The sequence below is a fragment of the Erythrolamprus reginae genome, chromosome Z (genome assembly GCF_031021105.1).
Source record: "Erythrolamprus reginae isolate rEryReg1 chromosome Z, rEryReg1.hap1, whole genome shotgun sequence".
Lineage (NCBI taxonomy): Eukaryota > Metazoa > Chordata > Lepidosauria > Squamata > Dipsadidae > Erythrolamprus > Erythrolamprus reginae.
Genome location: NC_091963.1, coordinates 75,000,634 through 75,020,016, shown reverse-complemented (window position 1 = coordinate 75,020,016; position 19,383 = coordinate 75,000,634). Strand labels below are relative to the sequence as shown.

General features: G+C 44.9%; 1 protein-coding gene across 1 annotated transcript in view; it reads right to left on the bottom strand.

The window, feature by feature from the left end:
- The window catches only part of LOC139153837 (collagen alpha-6(VI) chain-like), a 270,910-nt gene that overhangs the window by 92,443 nt on the left and 159,084 nt on the right, over positions 1 to 19,383 (bottom strand). The window contains 2 exon segments of the mRNA XM_070728258.1: positions 4,826 to 4,888; positions 18,929 to 18,964. Coding sequence (XP_070584359.1) covers positions 4,826 to 4,888; positions 18,929 to 18,964 — 99 coding nt within the window.

The window sequence follows — 19,383 nt, the reverse complement described above, 5'->3', positions numbered from 1 at the left end:
GCCAATGCAGTCTGCGGAGTGATGGTGAAATATGGGTATGCCTTAGAAGGCCCATGACTGCTCATGCAGTTGCATTTTGGACGATTTGAAGTTTCCGAACACTCTTCAAAGATAGCCCCATGTAGAGAGTATTGCAGTAGTTGAACCTCAAGGGGATAAAGGCATGAGTGGTGTTCCAACGTCAGCTGTGGATCGAGGAGGATGCCCAAGTTGTGGATCCTCTCTGAGGAGATCAGTAATTACCCCCCAGGATAATGGACAGACAGAGGGATGTGTCCTTGGGAAGCAGTACCCACAGCCACTCTGCCTTGTCTGGATTGAGCTTGAGGCTGTTGGCACCCATCCAGACACTGACAGCCTCCAGACACCAGCACATTACTTCCACTGCTTCCCTGAGTGGACACGGGGTGGAAATGTACAGCTAAGTATCATCAGTGTACCCATGGTAACTCACCCCGTGCCCTTGGATGATCTCACCCAGCAGTTTCATGTAGATATTTAACAGCAGGGGGAGAGGACCAACCCTTGAGGTACCCCACAAGGTAGGGACCCAGGAGTCGACCTCTGATCCCCCACTAACACCGACTGCGACTGACCAGAGAGGTAGGAGGAGAACCACCATAAAACGGTGCCTCCCACTCCCAGCCCCTCCAGTCGGTGCAGAAGGATACCATGGTTAATGGTATCAAAAGCCACTGAGAGGTCAAGGGGCACCAGGACCGAGGATAAACCTCTGTCCCGGGCCCAGCAGAGATAATCAGTGCGGCCAAAGCAGTTTCTGTGCTGTAGCCGGGTCTGAATCCTGACTGTCAAGGGCCTAGATAATTGGCTTCTTCCAAGGAAAGCTGGAGCTGGAGCAACACCACCTTCTCAACAACCTTCCCTATAAAGGGAAGGTTGGAGACAGGACGATAGTTATTAAATACGGCTGGGTCCAGGGAAGGCTTCTTGAGGAGGAGGGGAAGCTGGGAAGTACCCCTCCCTCATAGAAGCATTGGTAATCTCCTGCACCCAGCTCCGTGTCACCTCCCTGCTGGCCGAAACCAGCCAAGAGGGACACGGGTCCAATAAGCAGGTGGAGGAACTCACAGCCTTGTCCACTTCACCAGGTGTCACCAGATCAAACTCAATCCAAACAGGTGGACTAAGACGAACCCCTGTCACCTTGACTGACTCATTGTCAGACGACACTGCATTCCACTTGGAGTCAAGATCAGTCCAGATCTGAGTGATCTTATCTGTGAAAACTTGTTAAAGGCCTCAGCACTACCCTGCAAGAGTTCGTCAACTCACCCCTGCTTAAGGAGGGAGCGTGTCATCCTAAAAAGGGCAACTGGTTGGGATTCCACAAATGTAAACAGGCCAACATTGTATGCATATCTTTTCGACTTGATCGCCACTTTGTAAATTTGCATATGAGCTTTTACAAGTGTTCGGTCAGATTCGGATCTGGGTTTCCTCCAATGCTTCTCTAGACCTCTCTTCTGGTGTTTCATTCCACGGAGCTCCTCAATAAACCAAGGAGATCTTTGTTGCCACAGAGAGGTCCCAAAGGCGCAATTCAGTCTAGAGCCTCCATTGCATCCGTATTCTAGGCTGCAGCAAGAGACTCTTCCCAACTGTGTACAAGTGAATCTGGCAGAATCCCAAGCACCCTTTTAAAACCTTCTAGATCCATCAGGCATCTGGGGCGGAACCTCCTAATCACTTCCGCCACCCTGTGCAGAAGGATTGGAGCCTTAAAATCAAGCCAGAATAGAAAATAATCTGACCATGACAATGGCAACATCTCTAAGTCCCTTAATGTCAGATCATTACTCAATTGCCCTGAGAGGAATACCATGTCGAGAGTATGCTCCCCCTCATGAGTTGGGCCCTGAATTACTTGAGTCAGGGCCATGGTTGTCATGGTGACCATGAACTCCTGCGCCAACCCAGAGGACTCACCAAACTATGGCAGATTGAAGTCCTCCAAGACAATAAGTCTGGGGGACTCCACCGCCAGCCCAGGCACCTCTCCAAGTAGTGCAGACAGGGCTGTTGAAATGCAGATGGGAGGCAGGTACATGTGCAATAAGTCCACCTGTACCACTAGGTCCAACCTCATAAGAAGGGACTCACAACCTCCAATCTCAGGGGCAGCGAGCCTACGCAGCTTGATGGTCTTCCTGGCTATAATTGCCACTCCTCCCCCCTTCCCTGGGGTTGCTGCAACCCCTGGAACCTGGCTGGGCACATTTCCGAGAGGAACCTCTCTCTCTAGGCCCAGCCAGGTCTCAGTCACACATGGTAGGTCTACCTCCTCCTCCAGGAGTAAATCCTGGATGAGGGGAGCTTTATTTACATCAGACCTGGCATTGAGCACCATCAGCCTGAGCCTAGGGTCCTGATTTCGCTTGTCACCAGTTCTCCAGGTTTAGTCTATGGGGCCCGAACAAGGGACCGCTTTCAAGCAGTGGTCCATTGTTCCCCAAGAGTGGCCTACCCCATGTCTCCCGCCATATCTGCCTCTCCTCGGCAATATTGTATCTTGTGAGCGCCCCGAGTCTTCGGAGAAGGGTGGCATACAAATCACAATCATAATCACAATCATAATTGTGCAGCCTTCAGGCAGGGATAAACAGCTTCCAGTTCCACTGCGCAGCATTGGAAAATGTTGCACAGCAGTTCATTGTTGGGTGCACAGGGGTGGAGGGAAGAGGAGGGAAGGGCAGGACGTCTGGTCACCTTATTCTATACTATTCTATCTGATCCCTACTGTGATATTGCCAGTTTTATGGGGAGGGGCCTGAATCCCTTTATTCACTTATTGCCCTCTTACTGTTTCCTGCATATCCTATAATCCCTAGCTCTGACACCTATTTGCCCTATGCTTTGATTTACCTTTGGGAGAATGTGTAAGGAGGGTGGGTGAGTCATCTGCTTTGCCTCAATTCTGAAGACTTCTGAAGGAAGAGACTGGGAACAGTTCCTTATCTCCTTCCAAGGTTGGCTGTTTCCACAACATCTTTGCACCTTGGTTTGGCTCATTCAATATGGGGCCTAGGCAGTGAAGGGCTCCTATGGGTACAGTCAGGTACACAGTACCGGTAGCAAAATTTTGGTCAGGTACACAGTACCGGTAGCAAAATTTTGGTCAGGTACACAGTACCGGTAGCAAAATTTTGGTCAGGTACACAGTACCGGTAGCAAAATTTTGGTCAGGTACACAGTACCAGTAGCAAAATTCTGGTCAGGTACACAGTACCTGTAGCAAAATTTTGATTTTTTTTCCTTTTTTTCCCTTCTGAGCTCTGGGTATGTTGTTCCTATCACAGTAAATGAGGTTGAATGTGTATAATTTTAGAAGAGGTGTGTGTGTGTGTGTGTGTGTGTGTACATACACATCAGTTTATATAGTAGATAATGTATATTTTTGTGTGCCTGTGTGTAATATGTACGGACACATATGGCATATATACATAGAATTAAGTAATATGTTTTGGATGTTCAGTAATAGTAAATAGATAGAGAAAGTGTATCTCTTTGAGGCGAGGAGAGGCCAGGCACCCTAACCCAAACCCTTGATGTGAGTGACATCAAATTGGCCACCTTTAAGCCAGTCACATGACATTTAAGTCACCCCGGTCACATGATCATCAAGCCACTCCCACCTGGTCACATGGCTGGCAAGCCACACCCACAAAATAAGCCACACCCATGGCGTGGTAGTAAAAATTTTTGTAACCCTTCACTGGGCTTAGGGGAGGGGTTTCTAATTTCTTTATCCTAGCAGAATTGCCTAAAGGAACTTTAGAGCCTGCTTTGTTTTTGTCGTGCAACTACCTTTCTTTCAATAAAAGATTCCTTTTGAAAACCCAAAGTTTCAAGAGTTCATGCTTTCCTGAAAGGGGAGCGGGAGACAAACCTTACAGTGCTTTAGCAATTGAATGAGCATGCATGTAAAGACATGTGCATGCATAGATGACACTTTTATAATCAGCCATTTTAATTAGTAACACTCATGCCAGGATCGTCTTCTGTGCATTTACACATATGTTTGTATAGTATGAAGAAGCTCCTAAAAGTGGATATACTGCACTGTTTAATGCTTCAGGCAGACGGGGAGTAGAATAGGTGCTGTATTTGCTTTGAGAAATTACCTTCTGAATGCTTTGCATAACACAATAAAAAAAGATTGAATTTTTAAAAAGGAGTAATTTGGATTCACCAACAGAGAAATCCGAGAAAAAATGATTTTAGTGCACACAAGCAACATTTCTATACAAAACATTTTTAACAGAAAGAACAAAGTTCTAACCAGCCTTCTCAGTTCCTTTAATAATGTTATGTGTAATGTGTACTATTTTATTTCTTAGATAATGTCTCATTTTTAATAATATATTTCTTAATGTACCATTTAAAAATGTCTACAAAACAACAATGTATAATACATACAAAATTCTTGCTAATTAGAGGTTCAGTTTTGTTGTGAATAGGTAAAATGTGTATATTGGCAGAAGTGATAGTGTCAAGTCAAGCTTTATAAGGTGCATGGATTCAGATGCCATTTAAAAAGGGGTCAGTATGTTATACAAATCACAAATGTGATTTACGTGATAAAAAGCCTTGCACTTGTATTGTACATAGCCTAGAAATAATACATAAACTGCTTGTTCTCTTATATGTAACTTGTAAGATGTAACAGAGGACTTCTGCCATTAAGTGCTATCTGATTGAATCTTATCAGCTGATTATTTAATTGCAAATTATGTGTATTCTAATTTCATTATCTTTTCTTTTTACATGAATGTAGCTACACATAGAAGCACATGATAATATCTACCAGGGAACCTTGAACTCCTTGATCTCCTTGCAAACCATCTGAATCAGGATTTCCTTTCTCTCCCTGTAAGAAGACACAGTTATTGAACATCAACTTTATTATAGTATAAATTTTTGTCTTAAGATTTAGAATTCTGAAAGTTGCTATTCCAATTATCTGGAGGAGCACAAAAGTGGGGAGAGCTGCATTAGAAGAAATAACAGAATAACAGAATTGAAGGGACCTAGTAAATAATCTAGTACAACCCATCACCCAAGCAGGAAACTCTACATCATTTATGACAGATGGCATTCTTCTTGAAAACTGCCAGTGATAAAGCTCCCCCAACTTCTGAAGATAAACTTTTCCATTGGTTGTTTGTTCCCACTGGAAAAAAAATCTCCTTGATCAATTTCTTCTTGATCAATTTCCATTACTTCTTGTCTGGCCAGGTGCTTAGTAAAATAGTTTGACCCCCTCCTCTCTGTGGCAGTCCCTCAAATACTGGAACACTCCTATCATGTGTCCCCTAATCCTTCTCTTCACTAAACTATCCATACAATTCCTGTAACTGTTCTTCATATGTTTTAATCTCCAGTCCTCTAATCATCCTGATTGATATTCTCTGCACTATTTCTAGAGTCTCAATTATAACAAGTGAGGCCTTAATTAATCATCATGTTTAATACAGAACTCGTGCCAGGCTGGCAGGTACAGGCTTAAAAGCAATAGCAACATACACGGTCTAATATACTACACACAGGCTGAGGCAGGAACCAATCAATACACAGTAACACAGTGTCTACGTATAATAATTCCGCAATGGATGGCTCGAATCCTCGTCGCCAGTATAACAAGTGAGGCCTTAATTAATCATCATGTTTAATACAGAACTCGTGCCAGGCTGGCAGGTACAGGCTTAAAAGCAATAGCAACATACACGGTCTAATATACTACACACAGGCTGAGGCAGGAACCAATCAATACACAGTAACTTTCCCGCTTACAATGTAACTGGGGATACGCGACCTATCAGTACCTTGGATAGGGACGCCAATTGCATGGCTCTAACCGGCCGGCTGTTACTAAGCAAACACAGCATCAATATTTTATTTATTTGTCAGGCATGTATATTATTACAGGTAAAATATAAACATTAATATAAATATGTAATAAGTACAAACATGGTTTTGAGTTCAGATATTTTTTGAATATATTGGCTTCAGGGTAGGAATGGTAGGTATGCTAGTGCGCTTATGCACAACTCTTACAGCCCTTGGATGAAGTCAATGGTAGACAGTTTAAGATTAAAGATTTGGGGGTTTGGGGAAGAAACTACAGAGTGGAGCAATGTATTCCAGGTATTGCTGAAGTCGAATTTTTTGCAATTAAGTTTGGAGCGTTTTACATTAAGTTTGTATCTATTGTGAGATTGTGTATTATTTTGGTTGAAGCTGAAGTAGTCTTTGATAGGTAGGACATTGTAGCATATAAATTTGTGAGCTACACTTAGGTCAGATTGAATATCGTCTTTGTAGTGTGGGGACCAAAACTGTATGCAGTATTCCAGGTTTGGTCTTACTAAGGCTTTATACTTCACATGATCTTGATTAAATACCTCAATGCAATTTAGGATTGCACTGGCTTTTTTGGCTGCCACTTCATACTGCTAGCTCATATTTAATTAGTTGCCCATAAAGACTCAAAATCCCTCTCACAGTTCCTGCTATTAAGCCTGGATTCTCCCAATCTATATGTGTATTTTTTATTTCTCCTGCCTAAGTGTAAGAGTTTACTTTTCTATGCACTGAATTTTATCTTTTTAGATAGGACATAGTGTTCAAGTCTGCCAAGATCCATCTGGATCTTAAACCTATAATCCAGGGTGTTGGCTATTCCTGCCAACTTAGCATCATCTGCAAATTTGATACTCTCTCCTTCTATTCCATTTTTTTTTAAAAAAATTGAACATTTTCAACATTAAAATTAATTAATTACAATTACTATTCCCTAAAAATAGTATCAAAACTTAAATAAATTTAAGAAACAAGGCTCTCAGATGATCAAACAGTGCTATAAAAGGTATTAAAATTTCATAATGCCACTAAAATATTAAAAAATGTATTAAGGGTCTATTATATTAAAAAATATAAAATATATTAAGAGCAGACCTAAGTCTTTCAGGAATGTCTCACATTTTGTATATGTCCATAGGTATTGTCTTTCTCTTAGAGTCTTATTTCCTTGGGAAATAAGAGTGGGAAGGCTAACACTGGATCCAGTGGGACTAGTGGGAAAGAAACAAACTAGCGAGTGAGCCAAGTAGGGAAGGCCAATGCTGAGGCCGGTGAGAGAGGCCAACACCAAAATGAACTGTTGAGCAAGTTGAATGAGTGAGCATATGGGCGAGCTCAGCAGGGAGGCCGACGCTGAGACCAGGTGAGAGAGGCTGACAACGATGCCAAAATGAACCAGCAAACAAGTCAAGTGAGCAAATGAGCGAGTGAATCAAGCAGGGAGGCCAACGCTAAGGCCAATGAGAGGGGCTGATGCTGAAATGAACGATTGAGCCGAGCAGAGAGGCCAACATTGAGATTGAGGCTGAGGAGAATGAGCCAAAGTGGGGAGGCCAACGCTGAGCCCAGTGAGAGTGAACTCTTCCTATTATGTCTTCCATCCTGTAGCAGGATTCCAGTTATGGTTTTCAGGCCAGAGAGACTCTGTCCTTGAGATTCCTCCCTATTATACTTTTCCTCTTAAAACTTTAACTCTCTCACCAGCCTCAGGGTCGGCCTTCCCTATTCGGCTCACTCGCTGGTTCGTTTCTTTCCCACTAGCTTCACTGGATCCAGTGTCAGCCTTCCAACTCTGCTCGCTCGTACGCTCAGCACACCAGCTTGTTCACTTCAGCATTGGCATCAGCCTCTCTCATTGTCCACCGCGTTGATCTCCCAGTTCACTCAGCTCGCTTGCTCCCAGTTTGCTTAGCTCACTCACTCCCAGTTCGCTTGGCTCGCTTTCTTGTTTGGGTGTTGGCGTCGGCCCCTTTCACCAGCCTCAGCATCAGCTTCCCAGCTCGACTTGCTCACTCACTCATATGGGTGCTGGGCGTTGACGTCTGCCCCTCTCACCGGCCTCAGTGTTGGTCTCCCAGCTCAGCTTGCTCGCTCGCTTGTTTGCCTTGTTTGTTCAGCTTGTTCATTTGTTTGGGCGTTGGGTGTTGGGCATTGGCGTCAGCCTCTCTCACCGGCCTCCCAGTTCAGCTTTCCCATATGCTCATTCGTTTCCTCCTCAGGTTGTGGGTGGGTTTTCATCACTCAGTATTCACAGAGACATTCCCAAAAGGGGTCTTCAGTATTCAGAAGTTCTGATAATTTAGTTTAGTGGCTCACTAGCACTATTAGGAGCCTCAATAGATGGTAATAACCATTATTACTGGTCGTGGATGCTCTCCTCCTCCTCAGATCATGCCATTCTAATGTCAATATCATCTCGTATTTCAATTGAACCCAGTACTTGATACACACCATGGCTGCTGCATGAAAGTAAAACTCCAAATCTGGGTGACCAAAATCTTTACTTCTCAAATTCTGTATTACTTTATGTTTGATCCTGAACCTTTCCCCCAACCAAATAAATTTTGATATCATCTTGTTTAATTGCTCAAAAACCCACCACCCCCCCCCCCCCCCCCCCCTCTTCCCCCCCCCCCCCCCCCCCCCCCCCACTTTATTGATATTGTTTGGAAGAGATATACAAATTTAGGTAGTATATTCATTTTTATCATAGAAATTCTGCCAATTAGAAATATCTGCAATTTTGCTCATTTTCCCAATTTTTTTTGTGCTTGTTGTAATAGTTTGTCATAATTATCCTCTTTTATTGAGGAACATGTTGCATATTGCCAAATATACGATCCATCTGTTAAACTACTGAAGTTTGCAGATGATACAACAGTGATTGGACTCATTCGAGACAATGATGAATCCGCATACAGACAGGAAGTTGAACAACTATCCTTGTGGTGTGACCAGAACAATCTAGAACTGAACACACTCAAAACTGTAGAAATGGTGGTAGACTTTAAGAGAAACCCTTCCACCCTTCCACCTCTCACAATACTAGACAACACAGTATCAACAGTAGAGACCTTCAAATTTCTAGGTTCTATCATATCTCAAGACCTAAAATGGTCACCTAACATCAAAAACATCATCAAAAAAGCACAACAAAGAATGTTCTTTCTGCGCCAGCTCAGGAAGCTCAAACTGCCCAAGGAGCTGCTGATTCAGTTCTACAGAGGAATAATTGAGTCTGTCATCTGCACCTCTATAACTGTCTGGTTTGGTGCTGCAACCCAACAGGACCGACACAGACTTCAGAGGATAATCAGAATTGCAGAAAAAACAATTGCTGCCAATCTGCCTTCCATTGAGGACCTGTATACTGCACGAGTCAAAAAGAGGGCGGGTAAAATATTTACTGACCCCTCGCATCCTGGACACAAATTGTTTCAACTCCTACCCTCAAAACGTCGCTACAGAGTACTGCACACCAAGACAACTAGACACAAGAACAGTTTTTTCCCGAACGCCATCACTCTACTAAACAAATAATTCCCTCAAAACTGTCAGACTTTCTACTAAATCTGCACTTCTATTCTACTAGTTTTTCTCATCATTCCTATCACCCATTTCCTCCCATGTTGACTGTATGACTGTAACTTGTTGCGTATATCCTAAGATTTTTATTAATATTGCTTCTTCATTGCTTATTTGACCCTTATGACAATCATTAAGTGTTGTATCACATGATTCTTGACAAATGTATATTTTATTTTATGTACGTTGAGAGCATATGCACCAAGACAAATTCCTTGTGTGTCCAATCACACTTGGCCAATAAAATTCTATTCTATTCTATTCTATTTCATCTTCTTGGTAATTTGTAGCCCTAATTTTTCTTCCACTTCCCTATTCTTCTTACTGGTCAAATTCTTGATTAATATTTTAGTTTTTTCCTCATTGATTTTAAACCTTGCCACTTTGCCAAATTCTTCTATTTTCCCTAATAATTTGATTCCCCATCTCTATTGGATCCTCTATAATAAAAACCAAAGCATTGGCAAAGGCTTGCACTTTATACTCTTCCTTTTTAATTTTTAGTCCTTTTATTTCCATCTTTTGCTTAATTTGTATTAATAATACTTCCAAAGATTGTATGAATAAGAGGGGGGGGGGCAGAGGACATCCATGTCTCATCCCCTTAGTTATACTAATATTTTCTGCTCTTTCCTCATTTACTATTATCTTTACTTTTTGGTTGGTGTAAATCGCCCTGATAATTCCCATACATTTCTCCCCAAAATTCATAATGCTTAATTGATTAATAAGAAAGTTCCAATTTGAAAGTGTCAAATGCTTTTTGGGTGTCAACAAATATCAACGCTGCTTGTTTTTTTGGGTAGGCCTCATAGTATTCCAAAATGTTCATTATAATCCAAATATTGTGTCTTATATGTTTATTGGGTAGAAACCCATTTTGACCCAAATGTATGATTTCATTCAGTATTTTTTAAAATACTTTCCACCAATATTGTTACAAATATTTGATAGTTGGCTTTTCACAACGAGATTGGGCTATAATTTTTAATTTTCTGTTTATTTGTGACTTCTTTCACTATAAGGGTTATTAACAATTTTCCCTCTAATTTTTTTTTTGGTGTGGGCAGAAGTATAGTGTCTCAATGGCACATTTTCATGCCTGAGCACCTGATTTTTTTTCACAGATGTCACCCAAGAGAACTTGTTGCATAATTATTTGTGGCTCGATGCTAGGGCAGAATAAGGTCCCCTTCTACTATGATGTTCTGTTATCCTGGTTGCCTAATTATTGACACCACTAGCATACAAAGATTCCAACTGAAATTAGCATGACCAATAATTTAAAGAACAGAAGACTACAAATAAGCAAACTTAGATCAGCTGATGTGCAAGGGAAGAAACCATGTTAAGCTTGTTTATATATTATTTGTTACCTGTTGTGGTTGGCTCTGGCCCAGATCCTGCACCAAGGAATGTGGAGGTGGATGTAGGGGAAACATCCACATGCCACAGGCCTGTTTTGCTCCCTATCAAATCTCCCGACGAAGGCTCCTCTGACGAAGGAAGCGTGAGTAGCAGGGAAGAGGAGAGTTTGGCAGACAGCACAGGAGGAGATCAATCATCCTTATCATCCTTGGATTCTGAACAAGAACGTATGACGGACTCACGCATGTGTAGAGTGATGCATAGGAGAGAACAACTGAAGGATTATTACAGGAGATAAGTGAGGCCACCTGTGGTTGGATGGGGCTGCTGTAATTAGTGGTACAGATAAAAAGAGCAGCATGCTGGTTTAGCCTTGTGGAAGTTTATCTGATTCATAGTTTCGTCAAGATCGTGGTTTTGCTATTTCCCCGTTTAAGACTGTGTGTGGCCTTTCTGGACTTTGGAATTGGACTCAATCTCCCAGTTATTGGGTGAGAAATTGGATTGCATTTAACCTGTGCCTTGTGTGTACCAGAAAATCCCTTTGACATTTAAAAAGGGAGTTTTTTCTGTTGATAAAGACTTTTGGTTTTCCTTTTGGTGTGTGTCTTTTTGGACTAATTACCCTGTAATTACGGGTGGTTGGGACATGCCGGCAGAACAGAATAAACTTCCACCAACCCCCAGACACACACCGTTCCAGAGTGAAATGTTTTGGATTGTTTGTTTCTCTTTTTTCTGGCATTTATCTGATCATGGCTGCTGGTATGGCAGAAATGCAAGCAGTTTTTGATGCTTTGAGGATGGAAATCCAAGCGTTAACGCAGACAGTGCTGCAGTTACAGAACTAGTTGGACGTATTATCTCAGCAGCCTGTCATTCCACAGGTGCAGCCAGAAGCTCCTGCCCCACAGCCACTACCAAGGAGGAAATGCTTTGTAGCTCTGCCTGAAAAATTCTGGGGTGACAGACGCATGTTTGCAGCTTTCCTCAGTCAAGTGCAGTTGCTTATTAATGCACAACTGCCCCATTTTCCAAGAGATGCAGGGGAAGTGCCGTTCCTCTGCAGTTTGTTGTCTGGCCTTGCTGCTTCCTGGGTGTCTCCATTTCTGGACAGAGATGATCCGATACTGCAGGATTATACTGCCTTTTGCACCCAGTTGCAACAGCAGTTTTCGGATCCGGTGCAGGAGCAGATGGCCACGAGGGCATTGAAACAACTGAAACAAGGTTTGTGCCCCCTAGTGGAATATTTAAGTGACTTTCGTAGCCTCAGTGGACAGGTGCAGTGGAATGAGGCCGCCTTGATGGAGGCGTTTCAGGATGGCTTGTCAGAGACTATGCTTGATGAGCTGGTGCACGAGGCCCTGCTGGGCACCCTGGATGAGCTGGAGCAGCATTGTTTGGCCATTGAGGCTTGGCTGCTGGCTCGAGAGGTGTGCCGGGCTGGGCGGTCCTCCCCCCCGTGTTTTGGGCGTCATGTCAGTGCCTGCTCCATAGCGGGGTGTGTCTGCTATGCCAGTGCCAACCTCACTTCCTGTACCCCGTCGCTTCCTGCCTGCCCTGCCTCCTCGTCTGGTGGATTGTATCCCTGCTGGGGAGCCCATGGAGGTGAACTTCATGCGATCCCATGTGTCCCCGGAGGAGAGAGTGCAGCAATGTGCAACAGGCTGGTGCTTCTATTACGAGGGGGGAGGTCACTTCGCGAATGCCTGTCCCTGCAAACAAAGGAGCATGGTTGCTGCCGCAGTTTTGAATCCTCCCGGTCCTCCTGTTGCCATGCCGACTCTTGCAGGACAGCTCCCAGAGTCATCAACTCATGTTCTCACCATAGTTCCGGATTCCTCGATGGCTGTCCCCATGCCCCTGGTTTCCCCACTGGATGTGCAGTCGGGAGGGCAGCCCAGCTTGGTGGCAACGCTAGGTCGGGCTGGCATGTCATCACTTAAGGATTCTTTGGATAACGACCCCGGAATGTACTGTCACTTCACGATTAATGTCAAGCTCCTGGTGGATTGGCGTACTCAATCAATTTCTGCTCTTGCCCTTATGGATTCCGGGGTCACCATGAATTTCCTGGATGAGAAGTTTGCATAGAGACATTCGTTGCCCTTGTGTCCTGGAAACCCTCCATTGAGTGTAGAAACCATTGATGGGCGGGTGTTGTTGTCTGGGCCCATCCGTTTTCAGACCTTGCCAGTGTGGATCAGCATCGGGACTCATGAGAAGGCTTTACAATTTTATGTCACGCGAGGCCTCCATTTCCCTCTTGTCTTGAGGTTGTCATGGTTAAGGGCGCATGATCCTCAGGTGGTGTGGTCGCAGAACAGCATCATGTTTTCCAGTTTACAATGTGTAGACCACCATCATCACATTTGTGCCTCACAAGGGCTCGTTATCCCCGCAGCAGTGTTACTGGAGGGCCTCAATGAGGCGGAATGCATGCAGCCGCCATAGAACTGTTACGCGATGCCAAGTTGCCGGCTGGTCATTTGTACTCTATGTCAGAACCTGAATTAGTGGCCCTCAAGAACTTCATAGATAAAAATCTGGCCAAAGGGTTCATCAGGCCATCGACCTCCCCGTTATCAGCGCCCATCTTGGGGACTTACGTCTGTGTTGTGACTACTGAACGCCATTATGGTGCGCAATCGCTATCCCTTGTCACTGATTCTGGAATTAATGGAACGTTTACGAGCTGCCACTGTTTTTTCCAAGATAGACCTACACAGCGCTTAAAGTCAGGGGATGAGTGGAAAACAGTGTTTGGCACCCGAAACAGGCATTTTGAGTATACGGTGATGTCTTTCGGCCTCAGAAATGCCCCGGCTGTTTTCCAGCATTTGATGAACGATGTATTCAGGGACAAGTTAGACCATTTTGTGGTCATATATCTGGATGACATTTTAGTGTACTCCCCCTCCAAGTCTAGTCATATGGGACATTTGCATCGGGTTCTGCTCTGGTTGAGAGAGCATCGTTTATATGCTAAGCTGGAGAAGTGTCAGTTTCTGCAGACCACCATAGAATTTTTAGGTCATGTCATTTCTCCAGGGGGCATAGCCATGGACCCAGGCAAGGTGTCAGCAATAAAAACCTGGCAACCCCCAAGGAGAGTCAAGGATGTGCAGAGGTTGTTGGGGCTTGCAAACTACTATCGCACATCCATACCAGGATTTGCCCAGTTGACCGCGCCTCTCACCCGTTTGTTGCAGAAACAGGTCTCATTTCATTGGGGTGAGGAGGAACAGCAGGCTTTTGTAGCTCTTAAGGACGCTTTCATGAAAGATGTTGCAGCATCCAGATCCATGTCGTCCGTTTGTCGTTGAGACCAACACCTCTGATGTTGCCATTGGTGCTGTACTTCTACAGGCCCATCCCAAAGGTGGCACCTTGTTTCCGTGTGCCTACCACTCCAGAAAGCTCACGCCCTCGGAAAAAAGCTACACGATCTGGGAAAAGGAACTTTTGGCAGTCAAGTCGGCGTTCGAGACATGGAGACATCATCTTGAGGGTGTCCGGCATCAGGTAGAGATCAGGACCAACCATAAAAATTTGGAGTACAGTGATCCCCCGGTTATTGCGTTCCCGTCCATTGCGAACAGGCTAATTTGCGATTTTTGAACCCGGAAGTCAAAACACCATCTGCGCATGCGTACCCTTTTTTCTATGGGCACACATGCGTAGATGGCGCCGGGCAGATCAGCTGCTGGGCGGCTTCCCTAGGTCTTCCCCCTCTTGGTGGGCATCAGCGAGGAGTTTCCCCACCGCCCACGCAAACTCCTCGCTGCTGCCGCTTTGCTCGGGCCGCTTCCCAGCTGAGTACTCAGCTGGGAAGCGGCCCGAGTGAACGGCTTGTCCGCAGCCTGCCTGCCCGCGCGCCTGCGGCTTGCGCGCCCTTCTCCCGCCCACGCCGTTCGCTCGGGCCGCTTCCCAGCTGAGTACTCAGCTGGGAAGCGGCCGAGCGAACGGCTTGTCCGCAGCCTGCCTGCCCGCGCGCCTGCGGCTCACGCGCCCTTCTCCCACCCACGCCATTCGCTCAGGCTGCTTCCCAGCTGAGTACTCAGCTGGGAAGCGGCCCAAGCGAACGGCTTGTCCGCAGCCTGCCCACGCCGTTCGCTCCCCCTCTTGCTGGCAGGAGGGCGAGAAGCCGCGCAGCTTTCCAATGAGTCCCGAAGACAAACGCGGAAGTTTGACGTTTGTCTTCGGGACTCATTGGAAAGCCGCGCGGCTGTTTTAAAACGATCGGAGCCGGCCTGGGGGATCGGAGCCGGCCTGGGGGGGCTTTCCAGCAACCCACGAGCCCGGGTTGGGGGCTCGTGGGTTGTTGGAAAGCCCCTCCAGGCCGGCTCCGATCTTTTAAAACAGGCGCGCCGCTTCTCCGCTGACTCCTAAAGCGGGGAAGTTCGCCAGGAGTCAGCGGAGAAGCGGCGCGCCTGTTTTAAAACGATCGGAGCCGGCCTGGGGGATCGGAGCCGGCCTGGGGGGATCGGAGCCGGCCTGGGGGGGCTTTCCCTTTCAGGGCGGGCGAGCGGCGGGCGCGGCAGCAGCGAGGAGTTTGCGTGGGCGGCGGGGAAACCCCAATCTTCGGCTCCTCGCTGCTGGGAAGTAAAAACACCATCTGCGCATGCGCAGATGGTGTTTTTACTTCCGCAGCGCTACTTCGCGAAAACCCGCTCGTTGCGGGGGGTCCTGGAACGGAACCCTCGCAACGATCGGGGGATCACTGTATCTGCAAATGGCTCGAACGTTGAACCAATGACAGATACGTTGGACATTCTTTTTTGCAAGGTTCAACTTTCAGATCTCGTACACACCCAGCTTCCAGAATCCCAGAGCGGATGTTTTGTCTAGGAAACCAGAGTTTATGCATCCAAAAGAGCCAGCCCCATTACAGACAATCTTGCCAGCGGAAGTGCTGGCTGCTACCCAGGACCCTGTTGACTTGCGGAGGCATATCTGTGAGATGCAGGGGGGGGATGGGCTTGTGGCACAGCAGGTGAGGGAGATGGTGCCCAATTCTCCCTGGACATTTGCTGAGGGACTGCTCTGGTACCGGGGGGAAGCTGTATGTCCCAGCAGGGCCACTTCACGGATTGATTCTGTCCCAATGCCATGACAATTCTGTAGTGGGTCATTTTGGCTTGTTTAAAACTTTGGACTTAGTGACTTGAACATTTTGGTGACTGCGAATCCAAGATGACATTCAGTCGTATGTTGCCACATGTAAACGGTGTCCTGTGGCCAAGTCAGCCATAGGGGCCCTGCCAAGATTATTACAGCCATTGGCAATGCCCACAAGGCCACGGGGAGCTGTGTCCATCGACTTTGTCACACACTTGCCCCCCTTGTCGCGGTTCACCACAGTCATGGTGGTGATGGACATGTTGACAAAAATGGTCCATTTCATCCCGTCCCCAGGTACTCACATCCCATGACACCGCTAAATTGTTTTTGCAACATGTATTCCAGATCCATGGACTTCCAGATCAAGTTGTGTCAGACCGAGGAACTCAGTTCATGGCACGGTTCTGGAAAGAGTTTTTGTCTGCTTTACAGGTCCAAGTTTGTCTTGCTTCGACCCAGCACCCTCAGACTGATGGGAGGACAGAAAAAAACATTGGAATTTTGGAACAATACCTGCAGTGCTTTGTGTAAGACCGGCAGGCTGATTGGTCATGTTTCCTCCCGGTAGCGGAGTTTGCGTTTAACTCCCAGCATACCTCTCTAAGACTCACACCATTTTATGCAAACTATGGCTTCCATCCCCAGTTTTTCTCATTAACCCTGTTAGATTCCCCAGTCCCCGCAGCAGAGGACTTCTTATCGGAACTGCAAGCAGTTCATGAGATGGTGAAGCAGTATTTGATTAAGGCCAAAGAGGACTACAAATGGGTGGCGGATCGATCCCGATGAGACGTCCCCCCGTTGGCTGTTGGTGACCAGGTGTGGTTATCCACCAAACACATTGCTTTGGAATTACTTCGATGTAAACTGGATCCACGCTTCATGGGCCCTTTCCCGATTGAGAAGGTCATCAATCTGGTGGCCTATCGGCTTACTTTGCCTGCCAACTTGCGTGTTCACCCCATTTTCAACTGTTCCCTTTTGGTACCTGTTTCTCCCGAATGCCCACTTCATCCCAGTGTCCTTTTGTTGCCTGCCCCCTGTGTTCGAGATCATCTACTTGAGGTCATGATCCATGCCATCTGGGACTCCCGTTGGGTGGACAATTGTTTTCAATATCTTGTGCAATGGGTGCAGGGTGAGCCTGATGATTGTTCATGGGTGGAGGCTGTTCTGGTTGATGCTCCTGTCCTTGTCCGGGCGTTTCATGAACAATTTCCACAGAAGCCTTGTCCCTTGTGCTGGAGCCAGGGGAGGGGCCTTCCGGGGGGATGGTGTTGTGGTTGGCTCTGGCCCAGCTGCTGCCCCAAGGAATGTGGAGGTGGAGGTGGGGGAAACATCCACATGCCACAGGCCTGTTTTGCTCCCTATAGAATCTCCCAACGAAGGCTCCTCTGATGAAGGAAGCGTGAGTAGCAGGGAAGAGGAGAGTTTGGCAGACAGCACAGGAGGAGATCAATCATCCATATCATCCCTGGATTCTGAACACGAACGTATGACGGACCCACGCATGCATAGAATGATGCATAGGAGAGAACAACTGAAGGATTATTACAGGAGATAAGTGAGGCCACCTGTGGTTGGGTGGGGCTGCTGTAATTAGTGCTACAGATAAAAAGAGTAGCGTGCTGGTTTAGCCTTGTGGAAGTTTATCTGATTCATAGTTTCGTCAAGATTGTGGTTTTGCTGTTTCCCTGTTCAAGACTGTGTGTGGCCTTTCTGGACTTTGGAATTGGACTCAATCTCCCAGTTACTGGGTGAGAAATTGGATTGCATTTAACCTGTGCCTTGTGTGTACCATAAAATTCCTTTGACATTTAAAAAGGGAGTTTTTTTCTGCTTTTCTATTGATAAAGACTTTTTGTTTTCCTTCTATCATGTGGTGTGTGTCTTTTTGGACTAATTACCCTGTAATTACAGGCGGTTGGGACATGCCAGCAGAACATTACCAAATTAATTTATGAGTGGAAATAATAGATTTAAAAGATATATTTGCTACCCGAGTCCTCGGAAAGGGGCGGGTTACAAATCTAATAAATTATTATTATTATTATTATTATTATTATTATTATTATTATTATTATTATTATTTATTATGTTCACAGAAGGCTTCATTTTATTGGAAGGCTACATTTGTTTGTATGTTTCTTTGTCTATAAATGCCAATTAGCAGTGGAATATTCTAAATATCTTGCTAAATATGGGTCTAGTCACTAAGGTATTATACATTTGCTGATTCCTCTAGTTCAAAGTTTGGAAATGTAAATTAGCATGTTATTTAATGTTCAATTTTATAAGAGCTCTGTTTCAAGAGAACTGTCTGAGAACTTAAGAGAGCGAAATCTACAATTTTTTACAGGAAACTATCTTTACTGCCCAAAAGCAAAGGTATTGCACTGTGCAATTCCTGGAAGCAGTCTGGCTGTGCACAACCATGCAGTATCATTTTATGTTGGTGCGGGAACATAGGGCTGATTGGGCACAGACCTGAAGATTTGAGCATGATCTCTGTATAAAAGAAGAATTCTAATAATCTGTGGCAAGTTGATTTTAAAATCATTTCCAGTTACTAAAAAAAGTCAGCAGGACTCACATTAAAAATCCTCTTGGGTGGGATGATTAGTTGGAAGAAAAAGTTTAATTACACAGGGTTAAGTATGTTCCCATTTGAAGTAACATTTTATTACAAAATTACCTCTTCTGTTACTATAAATGAATCAAATTTAAATAGATAACTATTTTACTTATTTAAAATCCTCTCTTTGTTATTGCTTGGACCAACTTGGTGGATTTTTCTCATTTTATTAAGTTTTTATTAACTAGTCCATAGTTTTACTCATACACAGCTATGTATCTTGATTTCCCATCAGATTGCTTCCATCCCTTTTATTGACTTAATTTTTTTCAGTAACAAAATCCTTATGCCAGACTAATTGTACTTAAATGTGTGAAATTAAGAGAAACCTACCTTTGGACCTAAAGGTCCTGTATTTCCCTCAGCTCCCTGCAATAGAAGGTGTCATTTTTATTGCCAAATCTTAATTCTGTTGGGTAATAAAATATCTGTTAGTAAACAACCAAGCTCATAGAGCACTTAAAAATATGCAATTCAGTCCTGAATCATGTATATTGTCTTTGTGCTAGAATTAAACAACATTTATACTTTCTTTTTCTGATTACTAACATATCAGGTACTGTCCATTCCAGTGTCATATAACAGAACTCAGGAAGAGAAATTTTTCTGCCCTTTGGATAATAATACGTCCAGAACTTAGATTCAACCCCTACCCTTCTATCCTCTAGGAAGATCTGAAGACATGGTTGTCCTATCATACTTGGGAGTCAAGAAGTGATGAACCTTTTCTATAGAATGTATTCAGCTGCTGACTCTGATTAAATGTTTGCTGAATTGAGATTTATAAT